This window comes from Cavia porcellus, unplaced genomic scaffold (genome assembly GCF_034190915.1).
Source record: "Cavia porcellus strain 051 isolate PalLab524CR breed Dunkin Hartley unplaced genomic scaffold, mCavPor4.1 scaffold_5, whole genome shotgun sequence".
Taxonomy (NCBI): Eukaryota; Metazoa; Chordata; class Mammalia; order Rodentia; family Caviidae; genus Cavia; species Cavia porcellus.
In genome coordinates, this window is record NW_026947488.1 from 84,494,632 (window position 1) to 84,515,489 (window position 20,858).

General features: G+C 38.0%; 1 protein-coding gene across 1 annotated transcript in view; it reads left to right on the forward strand.

Annotated features, from left to right (window-relative positions):
- Positions 1–20,858, forward strand: part of Schip1 (schwannomin interacting protein 1) — a 761,845-nt gene that overhangs the window by 167,966 nt on the left and 573,021 nt on the right. Inside the window, exon 4 of the mRNA XM_063249261.1 lies at positions 7,878–8,013. Coding sequence (XP_063105331.1) covers positions 7,878–8,013 — 136 coding nt within the window. The remainder of the gene's footprint in view (positions 1–7,877; positions 8,014–20,858) is intronic.

Sequence of the window (20,858 nt, forward strand, 5' to 3'; positions counted from 1 at the left end):
CTCTCTTTCTCTCTCTTCTTATTTCTATTCCAGTTCTAGCTCTTGTCCATTTACTTTGGGAAAAATTTTTTCTTTCTTTCTCACTTACTATCCTTTTCTTTCATATCCTCCCTTATTAAGCCAAATGCAAGTCCTTTCCTCAAATGTAAATGACTGTTACTTTAAAATAGTGCTAACAACACCTCTGTATTAACAAAAATTAATGAGCTAAGATATACAAGGAGACAACTCTGATTTAAAGCAAAATATTAACCTAGTTTTAAACTATTTCTAAATAAAGATGGGGCCTACAGCAATCTCAAGCTATTCGTTAGTGACTTTTGCAATCATTACCCATTCTGATTCTCGGGAGTGCAAATGGGAATTTTCAGTATATAATATCACATATACACAAGACAAACACATGTACACACTCTAAACAATTGATTTAACAGTTTAAAAACTTAAACATGCTGAAGCTTGACCAAGGCTGACCATTTGCAAAATAAATAAATAATAAATCCAAGTGATGAATCTTTTAGAAAAAAAAGTCAGCCTGAAAAAGGGTGTCTTGAGTTGTCCTATTTGAAGAGCAATATATCATGTTGTATTAAGGGATTGAAACAGAAATTTCACAGATATGTAATATCCTATTTAGTAGAAGCAAATATTAATATATACCTCTGCAAATCAGGTATGCATGACTGCAATACCAGCACTTGGGAGGCTGAGAGAGGAGGAGTGTCGTGAATTTAAGATCAGCCTAGGCTACACAGAAAGACCTTGTTTTAAAAAATGTGGATGATATATAGATATAGATATAGATAGATATTTGCAAGTCTATGTTACCCTGGTAAATAGCTTGCCTTTGCACATAAGGAAACTTCTTAAGTAAGCCCAAGCATGGCTCTGAGCCAGCTGGTCTCCTTTTAGGTAGCTCTGTGCCACACTTACTAATCAGAAAAATCCAGCTATTGAATCACTGTGTAAGCATGTGTCAGCTTCATTATACACAAACTAGTTTGTAAAAGTAGGCTTCTCTAGCGTTAGGAATTTTCTCATTGAGATAAGTTCTTGTTAAATGAAAACAATCTGGGAAGGGAAGTTTGTTATGAAAAATTTGAATGCTGAAATTAAGTTAGAAAAACTTCTTGGTCTTTTTTCACTTTCTTCATCTCAAATATATAGAGGCTGAGGGGCAGGTGCCAGGGAGAGACGGATGCAGAGAAAAACGCCTTGAACCTTTATTTCCAATCAGCTCAGGAAATCTGGGATTCTATGCTTTCGTCTCAGCTCAGTGAGGTACAAGTGAATGGCTTTTACCTGGTCTAGTAACTCTGTACGGGAAGGGGATGAGCGAGGAAAAACTTAATCTTGTCCAATAATGGAATTTGGGTTCCATCAGAGAATTTACTCCAGTTCAGTGACTTTTGTCTAATGTGGTTACTAATTCCCTAAACTCCCTTGACAGGTTGAACATTTCCCCTCTACACACACACAAACCCTTTCCTCTCCATTAGCTTGCCCCTCGCCTCCCTCTTCCCTCTCTTCCTCTCTCCTTCCCTCCCCTCCTCATCTGCTCTTCTTTCCTCCTTCCTCTGCCAGAGTCACACTTTCCATGTGCTAGACACCAAGGCTGACAGGGTCCTGTTAATGGCAATATTTAGGCTTCCAGGCAGGTCCTTTTAGATGGCTCTCAGCCTAGTGACTCTGGAGAAAGAGGTTGTTCTGCTTCCCTGAAGCCCCAACCAATACAGGCTACACCTCTTCACTGTGTCCTTTGACCCCCTAGTACTGCCTTTCCCTGACTCCCAGCTGTTCTTCCCTAGGGGAGGTCTGCAGAGTCACAGCACACTCTTATGAATGGGCTTCTATTCCATGTGCCAAGGTGACTCTCCAATGTCACAGACTTTATCTTAGGAAATTCTTTATGTATGTTGGTGGATGCGGAGGAAAGAGGAGGTCACTACACCATAAAATCTGTGTTACTGAAGTCTCCTGTCTCTTTATTGATGAAGAGAGCACAATGGATCTCATTTCAGGGGTTTGATGCAGGCCAGGTCTGCAAGCCCTGAGTAGAGGAGGTGGGGACCTTAGCAGGCCTAGCTAGGAAGGTAAAAGGCAAAGCAAGATGATAACCATTCTCAAGCGTGGGATGCCGCACTGTCACTGCATGAACAGGAGCCCTAGGATGGGCTGGGGTGGGTAGGAAAGGCCCTCAGTTAGTTCTTCAGACTCAGAAAACACAAAAAGGACTTGATAAGAAAGTGTAAGACCGTGTGTAACAGTGGGAATGTCAGTGTCAGGAAGCGCATGCTACCCGGCTCCTGAATATGACTGTTCAGAAGTAATTTTGAACTTGCGCCTTGGAGGATCAAAGGACTGTGCCAAAATGGAAAAAGCAATCAGGATCACACAGTTATTCAGGAAAACAATTGTGGGCCAGTAAAAGGCAGGGTCTCTGAAGATCAGGCAAAGGCAAATTGCACAAGTCAGAAAGTTTAGTGAAAGCAAAACTAACAGTGAAAACACCCAAATGAGGGTCTTCCATGAGGTCCTGAGACTAACAGTGTGTCCTTAAGAACCAAGACTGGAGCAAGGATGAGGATGAAGGTGCACGACATACGGAGCTGTGGAGTGCAGCTCGGAAGAAGGAACCAATTCCAGTCACGTCAAGCCCCTGCCCTCCTTGTCAGGGCCAACATCTGTGTGATGCAGCAAGAGCTCAAGCACGTCTTGAGTGATAGTACAAACTGTCATTTAGACACCATTCACCACTGTGTGCAATCTTTTTCCTTAGGTTTTAACAATATACCAATTTTGTTATGGAACAAGAAACATATACAGTAAGTCCCTGGCTTATAAACTTCCGAGTTGTGAACTTTCACAGATGTAGACCTTGCATTATGAACATCCATAGATGTGAACAAATTGTGCAAGTAGCTCATGTGTCTGGTGGACATTGTCACAGTAATGTGACACTGTGTACTTACTGTATAGTATTTGTGTGCATGTTTGTTTTTTAAGCTTTACATTGTATATTTGTGTCAAAGCTTTGTAAGACTCACTTTTTCAGACTTACAAATGAGTCTGATTTATGAATGTTCTCTGTAACGAAACTTATTCATAAATTAGGGTCTTACTGTATTGAACACAGATAATCTTTTGAGAGTTTGGTCATTAAATATTTCAGTTCTTTCTCTGATGTTTTTTACTAATATGGTTGATGAAATAGTGCTTAGAATCTATAATAGAGAGACAGAATCTTGTGATCAAATAGTGCTTAGAATATATAATAGAGAGACAAAGACAGGTTTAGGAGAAGGAAGACAAACCTCTCTAACAACTTGGATGATACAGTATTTTCCAATAAAATCTGGTTAAATTGAATTTGTTTGAGCACAATGTCTATATGCTTTACTCAAAAATTTAGCTAGAAGACAGTATTAGAAGAGTAATTGAGAGCACACTTTGAAATTTGAGCAATCTAGGTTCAAATTCTAGCATTCTTCAGCACTGAGTAACACTGAACGCACCAGCAAGCTCTCTGGGCCTGTGAAATGACAACCATAAGTCTGTCTTATGAGATGACAGTAAGCCTTTGACAGGAAAATCCAAGAGCAACATTTAGCCTACTGTTTGGCTTTTCATCCAAATAAATCTTTTCCAAACACACTATATTTTTATGTCAACTTGGACTAACAAAAATAATGTCAGTTACTATTCTCAGGTACCTAGAATATCATGTCAATGTGTGATTTTCATATCTTACCTCAAACTAGTTGGCAGTATTTGATATGCTTTTTTCTTTTGTCAAGTCACAAGAAAGAAACAACATGTAATGGGGAGAGTGAGGATCTGCCCCAAGTGTTAGCTCTGATGATTAATTCTCCCATTTTGTTCCTTGAAACTTACTAAGGATTTCTAGTTGTGACAGAAACATGATTGAAACTAACTTACACATACAAAGGATTACATAGGGTCATGTGATGGAAATACACATGGGCAAATGTTTTTCCAGTGCAGCTGGATTCAGGTGGTGAAGCAAGGTCATCAGACATCTGTCTTTCTTACCATGTAACTCTGTTCGTTAAAGGCTGCTTCACTACCACATGGACTCTCCCAGTACTGTGGCAAAGTGGTCACTGATACATTTAACTTACATCCTACCTACTGAGACTCTTAAGAAGAAAGAGAAGAACTTTTTCTCAGTAGTCTCTGGAATAAGTCCCAGGACAGTCTTTCACTAGCCTGGCTTGAGGTATCTGTGCTTCTGCATTGGTCAGTTTTCTGTCACTGTAATAAAATACTCAAGACAATTCATTTATAAAGAGAAAAAAGATTATTTTGACTTATGTTCCGGCCCGCGGGTGAGTCAACATAGACGCTAGATGGGGAGTGGGCATGAGAAGGGACAGAAGTCGCAAAGAATGGAGACAAGACAGAATTCCAATCAAGCCTTGTTTAATTGAAAGAAAGAGTAAGGAATATATAGGGTATTGGGGAGGAGGGAGTTGGGTTCTAAGACGTCAGCAGGTAACTTAGCAACAGTGGCAAGACAGAGGGCTATAAGGTAATTCACATCTCCCATGTGCGGACTCATAAGGCAGGCTGATTAGCATAATCCCTGAATGGGCCAAACAGGCTAGGCAAGGAGCTGCTTAACTCCTAGAGGGGGTTAAGGTGGCTGCTGCCCTCAGATAGAAGGTGGCAGCCAACTACAGGGCTTCCCACAGGCTTATAGTTTTAGAAGTTCTATTCATGACCAACTGGAAATTTGGTGGAGCCCCAAAGGAAAATGGGTGCTGAAACCAGACAAAGAAGGCAAAAGTTAATTTTGGGCAGACAAAACTTATCATTGTAGTAATAGTGCCTTTGTCATAACCCACACATAGTAAAGAATGACTGGAAAAGTGGAGAAAAAAATCTGTGCGCATACTCAGGTTTTTTTTTTTTTGTCTTAAATATTTGGATGTGATATTTGAGACCCTCCTTTTTTTGTATCTATCCCCCCCCACACACACACTTTCTCCTTTTAGACTAGTTCTTGCTATCTGTCCCTATCTTGTCTCAAACGCATAGTAATCCTACCGCCTCAGCATACTGAGTGCTGGGGTTCCAGATGAATGCTACTATGTACGCATAACCATAATATCACGGTTCTATCACTTAAAAAATGTAGCTAGCCATTTAGGGTTAGAGCATAATATGGGGCAAATAACTTATTGCTTAACTTCTAATACCTTTTCATAGACATCATCCACCTTGTTTATCAACCTTTAAAACTGTGATTATGAAGGACACACAATACGGTGAAAATATTTCTTATATTAAATTTTTAAAAGAATATGATATAACGTGCTTTCTATGAAGTAAAATCATTTCCATGTATATGGGCAATGACCATGGTTAATTACTAAAAAATAACTTGTATTATGGAAATGAGTGGGCTTTAACATATTTTCAAAGTATTAAATGTTGTTACACTCTTCTCAGTTGAAGATCCTGTGATTAATGAAAAGAATGCTTGCTTAATCTCTGATTTAAGGAAAATTATTCTGCCACTTTCCAGATTCCACAGAATTAGGGGGAAATGATGATGTTAAGAAATTTCTTTGCAAAACTCAATCTCAGCTTTGCTCAGTGTGGCTTGGTTCGTTAAAGGTGTAATGCTGCCCCCTGCTGTTCAACAAGTTAAATGTAATACTACAATAAATGGCCACTGGGTTCCTTATTTTTTCAGTAATCAAGGTGATTCTCTTTTTTTAAAGGATAGAATAGAATGCTTTGAAATTTTGTAAGCATGGTTATATTATATGGATTTTTAATATTTTCAAATTCATTTCAAATGTTATTCTTTTACGCCCTTGATAGAAAAATTTTCTGATTTAGGTGCCTTCAAGTAGCAGAAATTTTTAGCTGGGTTCTGAGAGACCTAAAAAGCTGCAGATGTTGTGAAATCAATAGTAACTTCCAAAAGTTTGCTGTTTTTTAAAAATAAAATAGGTCCTGGAAGAAACAATATGTCTATAAACTTCAGATAGGTAGTCTTACACAACTTAATGATTTTGTTTAAAAAAATATATATATATATATATATAGAGAGAGAGAGAGAGAAAGAAAGAGAGAGAAGGAAGAAAGGAGAAGAGGAGAAAAAGGAAAGAAAGAGAGATAATTGATTTTGACTAAGCGCTGTATAATAAAAGTGACTAAGTACAATTCAATTCAAAGCACACTGACAGCCTGCTTTAGTGAAGACTGAAGTATATATAATTTGGAGGACACTCAAAATAATTTCACTTTTGTGGTTCTGTGCAAACCATGAAGAAATGCTTGTAGGTTCTTGGAAGAGGTCTCTGGCTTCTACATAAGAGCCTTAAGAGCTGAGGTTTCCTAGCTTCACAGAAGCTGACCCTGACCCAAAGGCATGGCTTTTACTGCAGCTCCTGGGTTATCTCTTTAGTACTATAATTCACAATGTGTTGGTTAATTGGGGGAAACCAAACAGATTCAATAATGTGATAGCATTTTGTGTGCTTTGTGTCCTCTGACTATTGAGAGCTGATGGCCTTTGAATCATTCTAACCAAATAAAAGTATATCAATTTGTTCTATAAAACCCTTTAGTGACTTAGATTTTGTGTGGAAGAATTATATAATAACAGATGTTTCCAAGCATCTAGAAGAGATAGTGACAGAATTAATATAACTATTTGGAACTGCTGTGGAAGGACAAATCTTGACAATTGGGCTGGTTGTCCGCAGGAAGCTAATCCTTAGGAAAGGTTAAAATGTGTTTTCTGATCACCTGGAAAGACCTAAGGTTCATCTCAAGGACTAGGAGCCACTCAGTGGGGGAAAAATCACTTAGGTTTCATACATGAAAAGTTTCTGTCACTCAAGGTAGAAGAGGACTTTTCCTTGAATAAAATCTTACATCGTTACCTAATCCTGGCTAATATTAAATAGAATAATCTTACCTAATCTAACCTAATCTTAATTTCCTCGTATGAAATCTTACATAGTTACCTAATCCTGTGTTACTTTTTATAGTAATTATAGTAATGCTTTCAAATCTTTCTCTTTCTTTTTTCCTTCCTTCCTTCCTTCCTTCCTTCCTTCCTTCCTTTCCTGTACATTGCCTGTTTCCTCTCATAGTGTGTAAAATCCATGACAGATTGCACTGGACATTGCAATGTCCTGAACCGCCCCCTCCCCCCTTGAGGTCTGTGTGAATGACACCCCTTCGCTGTGTGGACCACAGAGTCTCTGTCCAGAGCCCAGTGCTGACCCTCGGGTGGAGAAGTCAACAGTGATATAGTGACAGGATGAATATGTGCTAGTCAGCCTATTTATCGTTCTTATTTGAAATATAAGATGAAAAATGGAAAGATTTTGTGCCTCATAAATCAATGTGCCTTTAAGTGTGCAAACCACTTTGACTTTAACCAGTAGATTTTTCCAAGTTGGTTTAGGCTGAGTTAGCCGAAGCAATTCTGTAAAGTCACCCCAGGAAAATAAAGTGAAACTCAGTGGCTCAAATATTTAGACCCCACGCCTTCTGATTTCCTGTGGCATGTTCTCTGTGTTACATTTTCTCTGTCTATGAAACCAATTCCTTCAGACTCTGTGTAGCTTTTTTCCTCTCTTTTCTCTTGTTTTCTTCCCTCCCCTCCCCTCCCCTCTCCTCTCCTCTCCCCTCCTCCCCTCCCCTTCCCACCTCTCCTCTCCCCTCCTCCCCTCCCCTCTCCCCTCCTCCTCTCCTCTCCTCTCCTCTCCTCTCCTCTCCTCTCCTCTCCTCTCCTCTCCTCTCCTCTCTTCTCCTCTTTTCTTTCCTTTTTTTGAGTCTGTGAGGAGTGGCCTGGGAGTGACGGAGAGTGTGTGCTGGTTTTCTTGCAGCATTCAGCGAGCATGGCGTGAGTACCTGCAGCGGCACGACCCCCTGGAGAAGAGAAGCCCGTCCCCACCCTCCGTCTCCTCAGACAAGCTGAGCAGCTCCGTGAGCATGAACACCTTCTCCGACAGCAGCACACCGGTGAGTGTCGTGACTCCGCTTTCGCGGCCTGACTTGCCACCATGTATCCATAACTTGGTCTCTGGTTCCAAGAAAGAAATCTGAGTGTGTCAGCAGTGGTTTGTGACCCTCGGGAGCAATGGTACTGTTTTGCTACATGGGAATGGTTTTGTCATCATAGAATAAGGATGAAATTCATAAACACAAGTGAACTTTATAAAGTTTGGAGAAACAGATTGTGTATGAAATCAACCAAAACTTACTTGTGAGTTCTCATTCCTTTATTACTAAGGTGGGTTTATTGTTTTGTTTGCGTGTTTTCTTTCTTTATAATGTGTTTTAGTGTGTGCCTCTAGTAGCATTGTGTACTGCTGAGATGACAAAAGGTTAGCTTCTTAGGGTTAGAGCAAAAACTTTTATAGGAAGAGTTGAAAATGTCATGACTCTGGGGTCAGATAAACAACCGGTGTGGCTAAGTGCAGTGCACAGGTGCACAGGGCAGCCTTTTCAGCCCTGCAAACATGTCGCCATGTGGACATACAGGACAGGCCTTTCCAAAGGCAATCCTTTCTCCAGAAAACACCAGAAATTCAATTTTAAATGTTAGCAACTATTAAGGAAACTTAAAAGTTAAACAGACCAGGCCTGCAGGCCTGTAGAGCACAGTCAGCCGAGGCTCTATCAATTTGAGAACCCCCGGGGACAGGATTAAGGAATAAAAGCATCTGCTGGAAGTCTGTATTTAAAGAAAAACACCAAATATTGTAGGAAACCGGACATAACACTTAGAAACTAGATTTTTGGATTTAATTATTATGGTAATTTATAACCAGTCACTGAAATGTTAGAAAGGAAATGAACTTATTATATGAAGTACATGATTTTCGAAATATATTAATTTAACCTTACTAAGTTCTAGAGAAGGTAAGTTCTAGAGAGGTTTCTCGACTCTCAAAACTGTATGTACAGTGGGATCAAGTAATCGTTAATTTATGTGAAACGTGTTTAGATGTCTACATTGCATCTTCTTTAACAGTTTTATCCAGCTGTGAATTCTTAATGACAGAGCCCAAGATGAGTTCATAGCTTTGGAAATAAAAGTGGCAGGAGATCTGTCTTTAACTGACAGCAAAATCGAATATTTAATGAATTCTTACACATAAAGACAATTTCTTGGGAGAATGGTTTGTGCTCAATGACTTCCGTGGTCACTAGAGGGCGCATGTGGTTCACATTGGAAATCGCCTGGGCTTCAGGTTTGTGTGGCCCAGGTTTGGTGGGTTTGTGAGCCAAACACGCAGTGCGAGGTGACTGCCAAGTGCCTTCGCTACAAAAGCTGAGAGAAAGTGTAAGTTAGAGTGCTTTGAAGATTTGATTTGAATGACCGCAACGCAATATTAGGAATCATTTTGTCTTTCTCTTAAGCCTCTGTTAAAGGTTTGGATTTATTGCCTCTGCACCTTCTCACATTCTAATTCAGGACAATTGCAAATTGTGGATAAGTCCATCATCTAGCGGTTTTAATACCATCTTAGGATGCTTAGCTTGTTTTATTGAAATCCTAGAAGAAAATGTCCTTGTGTTACACAGATGCTACCACACCACTTTGACGCTAGCACCCCAGGTGTTTTGTGTAAAAACGCGTGTTCTTTACCTCTCAGGGGTCCTCATGGTTTCTTATGTCTCTTCACATCTTTGTTAATGGTTGTACTTTCTTAGCCAACTTTCTCTGTCTCCTGATTTTTTAAATAGGTATACCGCCTCCCTCAAATGTTCTTAGCAATTGGATTTTTCATAAAGTGTGTCAGGCTAATATGGTGACACATTCTGCCATTGCCTATGCCATTATCATTTAGTGCTGAGGTCACAGAGCAAAGGTGGCATGAGGGTGTGTAAAAGTTGGGTCGCTCTTGACTGCATATAAACTGTGAGAGTCAAAGCAGCTTTTCGGAAATCATTATCTGAATCAGCTACCAAAAAATCAAGCAGGCCCTACCTAGAATTCTGATAGTTTATTGATCATAACAGTGACTAGTATTAGTGATAGGACATTAAGTGTGCAAAATATAAGATCAAAATACAAGATGATGGAATGTTTTTAAGTCTGTAGTTTGTCTGACAAGAAAATACTCAAGACATGATTTTTAAAAATACTACGTTTGGAGTCGAAATATCTAGCTAAACTTTTTATTATTCTGCCATGATGATCAGTCTGCCAAGACTACTTTCAGGAGGGTTGAATCTTTCATCTTTTGACAGGCCACTTGGGGAAAAGGTACCAAAGAAGGGAAGATGATTCTGGCTGACCTTGGCCGCCTGCTGAATCTCTTTGGCCCATATGTGTTTTTAGGGAGCCCCAGGTGGGAAGGCTTGGTTTTCCAGCCCCCTAATGAGTAGATCTCAGGTTTATGGAGGCAATACGATGGCTTTTGCTTCATGCTGACTCAGCCTGTCATGAAGAGAACAACCAGCACGTCTGCATGGAACTTTGGTGTTAAAAGCAATAGGTCTTTCAAAACATCATATGTATGCAATAAAATCATATAATGTTATCTGTTAATTTTAAAAAAGCTTTGTTTGAAGTCAAATGACATGTGTCAGTGAAAGTTTTCCATAGGAGTTTTCCAGGCCCTGGCTCCTGGCTGACGTTGTCTAGCTTGTTAAACCTCAGCCCTCATTCTCTGGGTTTAAGCTATTGCTATTTTGCTTACAACACTGACAATCTTCTCAAATTTGACCAGCTATCTACCTTGTCTCTTCCCTCTACTAACCTCTGGTACCCCTCAACTGGAAAGCACCTGCCCTTGCTTAACTCTTCAGCCTTGCCAGCTGCTCCCCAAACCCCCACACACATAACAACTGTAATTACTTCCTGTACTCCTGTCTGCCCCAGGCATGCACCATATGGGAAACCAGCTCCCTGATCCGACTGAATCCCTGTGCTGAGCTGAGAATGACACTTCTGCATGCTTTTGTGCTGATTGTTTAGGCTAAGTACAATGGTAATATAGCTGTCAGACTATTTCTGCTTTAAAATATGTAAAAAGAGTAATGTTTAAGTGTGAGTTCTCAAAGTCATCATCTAAATAAGAGCTGAGCACTTGTTATGTGCCAGGCACTTTGCTAATACTTTGCTCGGATTATCTCGTTAATCCTCTCAATGACCATACAAAAGCGTCCCTATTAGTATTTCCACTTTAAAGATGATGAAGATGAGACGTAAGGAGTTAACTAACTTACCCAGGTTGTACACTGGGCTGGAGCATGATGCGCTACTTTTCCTGTGTGCTGTACCAGTTGATAACAAGCCTGCATTTAGATATGGCTTAAATGTACAAGCAGCAATCAGTTAATGCATTTTAAAGATTATTTTACAGTTTGATAGCTACAAATGCTGAGCAAAACAATTGAAAAAAACCATTTGATTTTATAAATTGCCTCATTTAATGATCTTCAATTAAAAATCTCAAACCTCAGCTGTTCAACACCAAATTAAAGGGCAACAGGAGGGAAGATAATATTAATTTATGCTAGCAATTTGAATAGTAAGTGCACTTATATCACAAGGTATTATGTGGTAACTGAAAATTTGTTTTAGAAGTAGGAATTATTATTGTGGAATGGAAAAATGTGGGTATGAAATTGAGAAGTAAAGAGTTAACTTTTTACCATAAAATATTAGTTATTGCACATAGAACAACAGTGTAAATGCTTTATGTATTTTAATAGTTAATTTCACATGATGAAATACTTGTACTTCTAGTTTCCAGTCTGAGAAACCTGTAATTTGCCTTATAGAATAAAATAGAAACTATGGGATATATATTATTTTTATTTTCTTTTAAATAGAAAAAAAGATAAAAATAACAATAAAACAAAGTTTCAAAACAGCTTAGTAGGACAGTTTCAATAATTAATACATTACATGTTGTTGTCTTCCTAACAATTATTCAGAGTATGAGATATAGGCATGATATCGTGTCCAGACAGTTTTAGCACAAACTGTTCTTTTCAGTGAACTAAGAGAAACTATTGTGTAACTATGTTAACTACCTTGTGTATAAATATATTTTTTCTTTTATTATGGGATATATATTATACTCCCTGAGATTAATTGCTTTTTAGGAAAGCATTAGCATATATTCTTGCAGATAAATCCAGAAAACTTTTTGAAATCGACTGGAGACATTGTAGTCTCATTTAGCCTGAATTAGCTCCATCTTTTGCTTTAATGGTCTTGTCCCCTTCCACTTGCTCCTTTCAGAGTTGTTATGGTCCAGCCTGAATGGGGCAGCGTGGTCCATGACTGGAGTTCAGTCTAGGGGAGAGGACACAGAATAGCAGCTTTTTGTATATTCTAAGTATTAGCCTTCTATCAGAAGACTAGCTAGCAAAAGCTTTTTCCATTCTGAAGGCTGTCTCTTTGCTATGCTGAAGCTTTTGAGTTTGAACTAGTCCCATGGGCTGATTCCTGATACTATTTCTGACGCTACTGAAGTTCTTGCATTTGCCTATGACTTCACATGTTTCCTGTGTTTTATTTTAATAGTTTCAGTTTCTAGTTTTGCATGTAGGTCTTTGATCCATTTTGATTTGATTTTAATACAAGGTGAGAGATGAATTTAGTTTTGTTCTTCGGCACTCTTAACAGCCTAAATGCCCATTACTAGATGAAATGATAAAGAAAATGTGGTATATATACGCAATGAGATTGTAGCTAACCATAAGGGAGAATGAAATCATGTCATTTGCAGGAAAATACATGGAACCTGAGACCGTATGTTAAATGACACAAGTTAAGTACAAAGAGCTAAATATTGCATATTTTCATAATTACTAAATGAAAAAATTTAAATATAATGATTTAAAGGATAAGAGAGAAATGGTAAGAAACTAGGGAGGAAAACTTTGGAGAAAAGGAATCAGGGAAATGTAGAGGGGTAAAGGGAACAAAAATGGTTAAAAATGCTGTATATATGCAATTATAGTATATATTACTCAGAATAAATGTAATTATTATATATTGCAAATGTACATTAATCTTAAATTAATTTTTAATTTACATTAATTTTAAACTAAATTTCTGAATCCAAGACATATCACTTAAGTAGTTTTATCTTGCAACCCAGAAATAGTACCTACTTCAAAAATGGATAGGTAGGTTTTGCTGTTTGACTAAATAGCACACATATTTTTGAAAAACAGCACAAAGCTTAAAAGGTTGCAATGAATGTTAGTTAAATCTGCTCTTCCTAATACCCAATGTGTTTTACTCAAAATACCTTGGAAAACCTGGAGAAAGCAGAGACAGGACGTTGAACTTGAAGCTAAATGGGAGTTACAGTGCCTGTTTGTGATTTTTAAGATGAATCCATGACAGCCTGCATTCCAGAATGAATATGTTTTGAGATTTGAGCTGCACTCTGCAAAAATAATACAATAAATATTTATTTTAGCTTTTCTCTTTGAAGATTAGTTTTCAAATTCTAAAGGTGATAGGTTTAAGTCCTTGGCTCTAGATGTGTTCTCTCTTTCCTCATACAGTAAAGCTAAGGCCAGGTTATTCTCTTACTTTCCAGACAAAGAGGAATGGAACGACCCTCCCCACAATCCCTTTCTTGCTTGCTCAAAACAGAGTTAAGTTCCATTTTAGCATCCGTGTAAGGCCCGTAAGAAAGCCTTGCCTCACTCCCCAGTAAGAATTACAATTCCAAGCATTTTAAGAGCAGTTATCTGGGCCACATGAAGATCCCCTTACCTCATGTGTCCTAAAGAGGAAGCTGTGAAACACTCAGATTAATCACATTGTTTAAAAAGTCTTGGCTTTAGGAAGAGTGATTGGATATTCCTTGACAGAAGATCCTGTAACTGGCCAAACCTTTCCAAATAAACCATCTGAACTCTGTGCCACCCTTGGGGAGCTAACGTGAAATATGCACATATATTCAGATGATTTCATTGCCTCCAAATTTGATCATTCTTTATCTTTCCAACCTTTAATTACACCAGGAAACATCTGATAACGAACGGAAGAGAGTCTTGTTACAAAGCCATACCCATTTTTAGGGAAAACTGGACCCTAAAAGAGGATTTTCAGAGGCTCTCTCCAATACTATCTTGAAAGCTGTTCAATTATAGAGAACATAAGCATTGTGCTACTTAATAATTTAGCAACCTAGATTTTCCAGGTCAAGGGCAAGTAACAGTTTTATGCCCAGCTGTTATAAATTTAGGTCTTATGAATTCCAATGTTTCAGCATCCAAACTCTATCTTCTGTCTTGCCTCTCAGACTCTGAATAGCACAATTTCTCTGTCAGTCTATTTATCCCCAAATTCAGTTCAGAGAATATATTGACCATGCATAAAAAGACTTTTGGGCATGTATACAGATATATAAATATATGTATATATCTTTTCTTCAAACTTGAACCTTAGAAAATAAATTTTTCTTTTGCAAAATTTCAGAAATTATATTAGTGACATACAATCAAGGATTGCTAATATTAAACATTTGTTTGAATAATATCCAAAATTGATAATTCACTAATGACTGGCTCATTTGTCTCTGTAACATAATAAAATCCTTCAGTGATCTCAGAGCTGATAGGACTATATAGATGGAAAACTATAGACTTCTAGCCAGGCATGGTGGCACATGCCTATAATCCCAGCACTTGAGAGGCTGAGGAAGGAGGACTGCTGTAAGTTTGAGGTCAGCCTGAGCTACAATGTGAGTTCAAGGCCAGCGTAATCTACAAAGTGAGACACTGTCTCAAAGAAAAGGAAAGAAAGAAAGAAAGAAAGAAAGAAAAGAAAAGAAAGAGAGAAAAAAAGAAGAAAGAAAGAAAAAATAGTTCAGTTTTGAAAAAGATAGCTAAGAAAAAAAATTTTCTGTGGGCAGATTTGGCATTTGTCTTCTTGGAGATTTTGTCTTTATTCTATAGTTTAGATGAGACAAGTTGTTGAAATACCAATTTAGACTTAACGTACATGATCTTTTACAAATTCTAGTTTCACTCTCACAAAATAACATTTCACTTATTGGATGAATATGAAAGATAAAGTAAGATACAAAGAGGAGTCAGATGATGTAGAACTGAAGTGTGAGCTATTATCATACCACTAAAAGCTTGTTTTAAGGCCCTTTTTGGATTTCCCTTTTACAAATAAGACCTATTTTGCAAGGAGAGACCGTTGTTTAGATCCTGGTCAAGATCTACCACTTTTTCACTCATTCAAGAAACGTTTGACTGTCCATAGTATGGCAAGCCTTCGTCAAATCAAGGATACGATGATAATCAAAAACACACAAAAGAAACAAAATACAATCTCTGCCTCTACAAAAGTTACACACTCAGTGTCTTAGTCTCTTTTCTCATTGTCGAGGCAAAATACCCAATACCCAAAGTTAAAAAGTGAAATGTTTATTTAGCTTGTAGTTTGTAGAGGTTTCAGCCCATAATCAACTGTCTCCAAGGAAGGGCGGTGTGACAGGCAAGCACAGTAGAGGAGAAACAGTTCATGATGGGCAGAAAGTAGAAAAACAAGCAAAAGAGAAGACTGATCTTTCTGTCCTTTATACTGTATCTAGTCTACTAGGATTAGGCTGGTGCCAAACCAATCAGTGGGCCCATTTAGTAATCAGCCCCCCACCGTTAATCCCAGCACCTTTAATCCTGGCAATGCACCATGAATCCATCACACACTCTAGATTCAGTCACTTCTGAAAAAACCCCACCTATGACCGCACAAGACTTTGAGGAGACATCCAGACAAGCCATAACATTCCATCCCTTTCCCCACAAAGACTTATGCACATCACTTTATACAAAAGGCATTTAGTCCATCTCTAAGAGTTGTTGAAGTTCTCCCAACACTCAGGAGGCTGAGGCAGGAGGATCTTTGGCAGGTGGAGACCAGCTTTGGCTACAAAGTAAAGCTTGAGGCCAGCCTGAACTGTATAATGAGAACCTGTCTCAAAAAGACACAAAGAAAATGCCAAAGTTCTAACAGTTTCAGTCTTTGCTGAAAAGTCCAAGTCTAAATTCTCCTTTGAGAGATAGGGCAAACTCTTAGCTGTGAACCCCTATACAATGAAAAGAAAGTTAAACACTTCTAATATGTAGTGGCACAAGATAAACCTTTCTATTCCAAAAGGTACAAAAGAGTGGGGATCAAAAGGAATGGGACCAAAGCAAGTCCAAAATCCAGCAGAACAAACAATAAGCCTTGTGGTTCCACATCCAATATCCGAAGAAACCTGTGGCAAGATATGAGTGCAAAGGCCTTTGTGGCTCCACCCTTATGGCACTGAAGATGGTTGGAGCTTCTATGGCTTCTCTCTTGAGCTGGCTGTGCTCCTCCTTGCAGTTTTCCTGAGAGAATCTACATTCCTGGCTCTTCCAAACTTCCGGGGCCTCCATTGTACCTCACACTCGTAGCTTCACACATTGCTTTCTCAGGAGCACACTACCTAGCCTCCTAGGCCATCTGAAATTCTGATGGAAGCCTTCCTAAACCCCAAACTCTTACATTCTTCATGCATCCACAACCAGCATCACATGGATGACACAAAGTCTGCCCCCAGTTAAGGCAGTAGCCAGGCTTCCTTCTCTCTTCGCTGAGGAGGGTGAGGACCTGTAAACCAAATCCTGAAGAATACCTTCTATGGGTCACTGTCATTCTAGAACATGATGCTTTGGGGTTGTATTCTCAAAGCAAAGTCTTTCACCTTTCCGGGTTTGAGGCTGCAAATGGTGGAGTCCTGCTGGTTCTTAAGATATATATGCTCAGGCCATATTTTTTTCTGTTCTCTTGGTCCTTCTCAGCATTGAAAATCTCCTCTGTTCTGTCTTTGTAGTCCACAGCTTTACCAATGCTTTCTTCCAGGCCAAAATAACAATGTTTTAAACCATTCTACTGGAATCTTTGCTCTTGATTTTCAACATATATCTGGTTAAAAATCCCCAACACTAGCTATAACATTGCCCCAACATTACACTGTCTTGAAATTTGTTCTTCAACATTAATTAGTACACCACCCTTAGTCTAAGGCAAAGTCTTTGATCAAAAGATAAATGCAGACAAATTTTCTTCCAAGCCACAACACACATTGTCTACAGTCCAGCAACCAATGCATTCCTTCCCAGCAGAAACTTCCTGAACCTGGTCTTTACTGGTATTATTTCTATCATCATGCTGTTCTTATGAGTTCTGACCAAATTCTTCCACCAAGTACAGTTTAAGGTGTTGCAGGTCTACTTTTTCAGCTATCATTTCAGAATCTTACTAAACTTTTCCCACAAACCAGTCCCAAAGTCTCAAGAACCTCATGGTCAGCTATAGTCCCAAAGGACCCCACTTCTCTGGTACCAAATTCTGTAGTTCCATGTAACTAAAACACCCAATCATGATTGGAAACTCTTGTAACAAGATCACTTATAGGAGACATTCAACAACTATTCTTTGATTAATTGTATAAAAGCTTTAAGCTCAGCGGCATAAGCACCTGCCTTGCAAGTGTGCGGTTGTGAATTCGATCCCTGGTACCCTTAAAAACGAAAAAGACAAAAAAAAAAAAAAAGCTTTGAGTATTATTAATAAAAAATATTTGCTGAAATGTCTTCTAGAGCAAAACTTTCCAGAATATGCTTCCTAGAACATGATTTTGTAGAATACTGACAAATATTAATTGGGATAAAGGTGAAACAAAACCAATTTCTTTGCTCCAAGGTTTCTTAGAGCGTTGTTAAGTTAATAGAAATTTTGAACCTATAGAAAGACAGTATTGTTTTCACACCCCCAAGTTCCTTTGACTATGAAACCAATATGAACCACATATTTGTGGACTGTTGATTTATAGATCACATTTTGGGGAACAATGGAACACAGTTAACAATTAAAGTAAAGTTGAAATTATAGAGTTTCTGAGACTCAGCAATAATATTAGTACAAGTTGAACAGGTAAAACTTCCAGGTAAATTTTACACATGATGTCTCCTTTTTCAGATAGCTGTAATATGCAAATAAAATTTTTGTTTAGCTAACATGTAAAGCTTGTTATGTTAATGGCCAGTAAGGTTTAGATTTTAAAAATTCAGCCAATGAAACATCAGTAATGTTGGAAAATGAAGTTCACGGAAGTCTATAAATAACTCCTTCTGCAGGGCAAAGTCAACTGGGTCCGCAGCAGGGAGGCTGATCCTGGACCACAGAGGTCTTCTTTCTTTGCCTGCTCCTTCATTCTGGATCATTCTTTTCCAGTTACGTGAAGACGAAGGCAGGCAGAAAATAATAGGCCTGGAACCCAGCAAGCTGGGAAGAAGCACCCCAACCCCAACACTGAACCCTTAATGTAACAACTCTTTGTCTTTTTATCTTGTTAAATATCAAAAATATTTCCCTCACTTGGAATTTATATACTTTTTGTATGGATTATTATAATAATTGCTAAATAACAATTACTTTGGGACTTTTATAAAATTCGTATTCCAGAACCACAGCAGATCATTTTTATCAGATAATATCTGAGACAAGCGTTCTGATATTTTGTATTTTTAAAAAGTTCCAGATAAGCTTCCTCACTGTAAAAGTAATAGAAAGTACTGAGTTGGGCCAGGGAAGTAATAGTTCAGTATTTAAGCACCTTCTTAGTGAGCATGAGGCCTTGAGTTCACACACCTTTCCCCTCTAAAAGGAAAAAGTACTATGTTGTGGGACTAGAAAAAAATCGGTCTCATTTTGGAAACTTATATCCCCCCAAAGCATGCACATACTCAATTTTCTCCTCGATTTTCTTTTGGTTGGTTTAACTCTGTGTGGCTGTACCTTGAGGAGGTGCTGAAGAACATTTTTCCTGATCCAATGCAAAAACAATCACTATTGTTTTAGTAGATTTGCTTAGTGGTAGTAGTTATACAGAAAATCCTGTTTTCTGTTCCCCAGACTTATGGGTTTTTCAAAATATGACAGAGTACTGTGTCCTCCAGAATACAGTATTTGTCTTTTTTCTTTATTATTATTATTCTTCTTGTTGTTGTTATTATTGTGCGTGTGTGTGTATGTGTGTATGTGTGTTTGTGTTGTGGTGCTGGAAATCAAACCTAGGGCCTTGTGCATGCACAGATGTAACTCTACCATAGAGCCACAGCCCATTATTATTTTGTTTTTAAATTGCTAAATTGCCTGGACTGGGCTGAAACTTGCAATCCTTGCCTCAACGTCCCAGAGATTTCAGGTGTGAACAACAAAGTACAGATTCATCACACATTCTTTAAAACAATATGTATGTATATTATTTATACCAACTAAGGACCATATATAGATTAATTATAACATAACTAAATTTTAATTGTTGTTCTCAGAGCTGAAAACATCTAAAAATGAGTTCATTTCCTAAAAACTCCTAAAGACAGATTAAAACCCTTTCAGAGACATTGTTAGTAAATTTCATTATGTTTCTGAAACTTATTTCATTGAATGAATAGACTTGCCTTTCTAGTTTTTAGATGACTGAAAATTCAAAGAGATGTTTTAAAAGTAAACTTTATCTTTAGAGATTCTTTGGTTCCTGCAGCTCTTTGATGGTAATGCTCTTCTTCACCATTTAACCCTTGAGTTAATTGCAATTATTCATTTTTAAAAGAAGCACTAAAAACTGATTTTAAACAGAATCTCTTAGAGATTCTGGTTCCTGTGTAAGTGAATAGCAAATTGATTTTCCTTTTCACAGCACTGTATTGATAGGGTTAACTGTATTGTTAGAGGACCGACGTATTTAATGCAAACAGATTTTCATGAAAATCACTATGCTAGATACTTATTAGAAGAACTGCATCTACCTAAAGCAGTAACTGTGACCTGCTTTAGAGATGACATCACTGGGTGTCATGTGGCTCTTTATACGTCTCAGCCTCAGAAAGAGATAATCTGTGAAAGGCACAAGAGCCTGATTTCTGTTGTGATAATCTTCAGCAGACAGAGGCTGAGACTAGAGAAACACAGACCTGTTTACACAATGTGTGCAGTGTCCTGAAGCATTCTCAGCTTTATTTTATTTTGTATTAAAAAGTAGATGCAATAAGGTGATTTGAATTGGCTGCTTTGGCTAGTAGGAGCTTCCTTTCTGCATTAAGATCAAGAACTTTTCTGGAATCCTCTGTTCCCTGAATAGCCTTGTCTTCTTTATAGATTTTTGCAGTTTGAAGAACACAGACAAAAATCAGCAAACTCTGTCTCCCAAAGAGCTCGCTCTTTTTCATAAACGTGAAAATTTTTGCTCCAAAACATACTTTGACTTACCTGATCATGGTTGACAACTGAAGAAAAAAAAAAGCATCAACTTTGTAGTACGTGTTGCAGAAATTCTTTAGGTGACTTTATTTGCTAATGTAGACGGTCTTGTGAATTTATTTTAAAGTCGCTTTGAATTAAATAACTCTTCCTTCTCAAATGGGCAAGAGTAACTCTTCAGCACCATGGAGAGGTCTAAGCGGCGCGTGACGACGTGGGACCGTGATCAGTGCAAACAATCTGACATTGTAAGTTTTCCAAATGCCTACAATTTATTTTACACATATGGAGAAAAGAAACTGTAAAGTCCGAATCAGGTTAAGTTAAAGTTAGAAGAAGTGATGGCTTTCATTTCATTTTATAATCAGTGTTAGCCAATGAAAGTATTGTTTGATACTGTTAATATATTAATTTTAAGGTTGCTTTATTATTGCATTAGTTGGTATATAAATGTTTGGTGATTTCAATTTTGATAATCTAAGTTTTAAAATCCACCACAAATTAATTGCATTTCTATTGGAAATAGCATTAATAACTTTAGAAATAGCTTTACATAATTCAATACATAATGCTT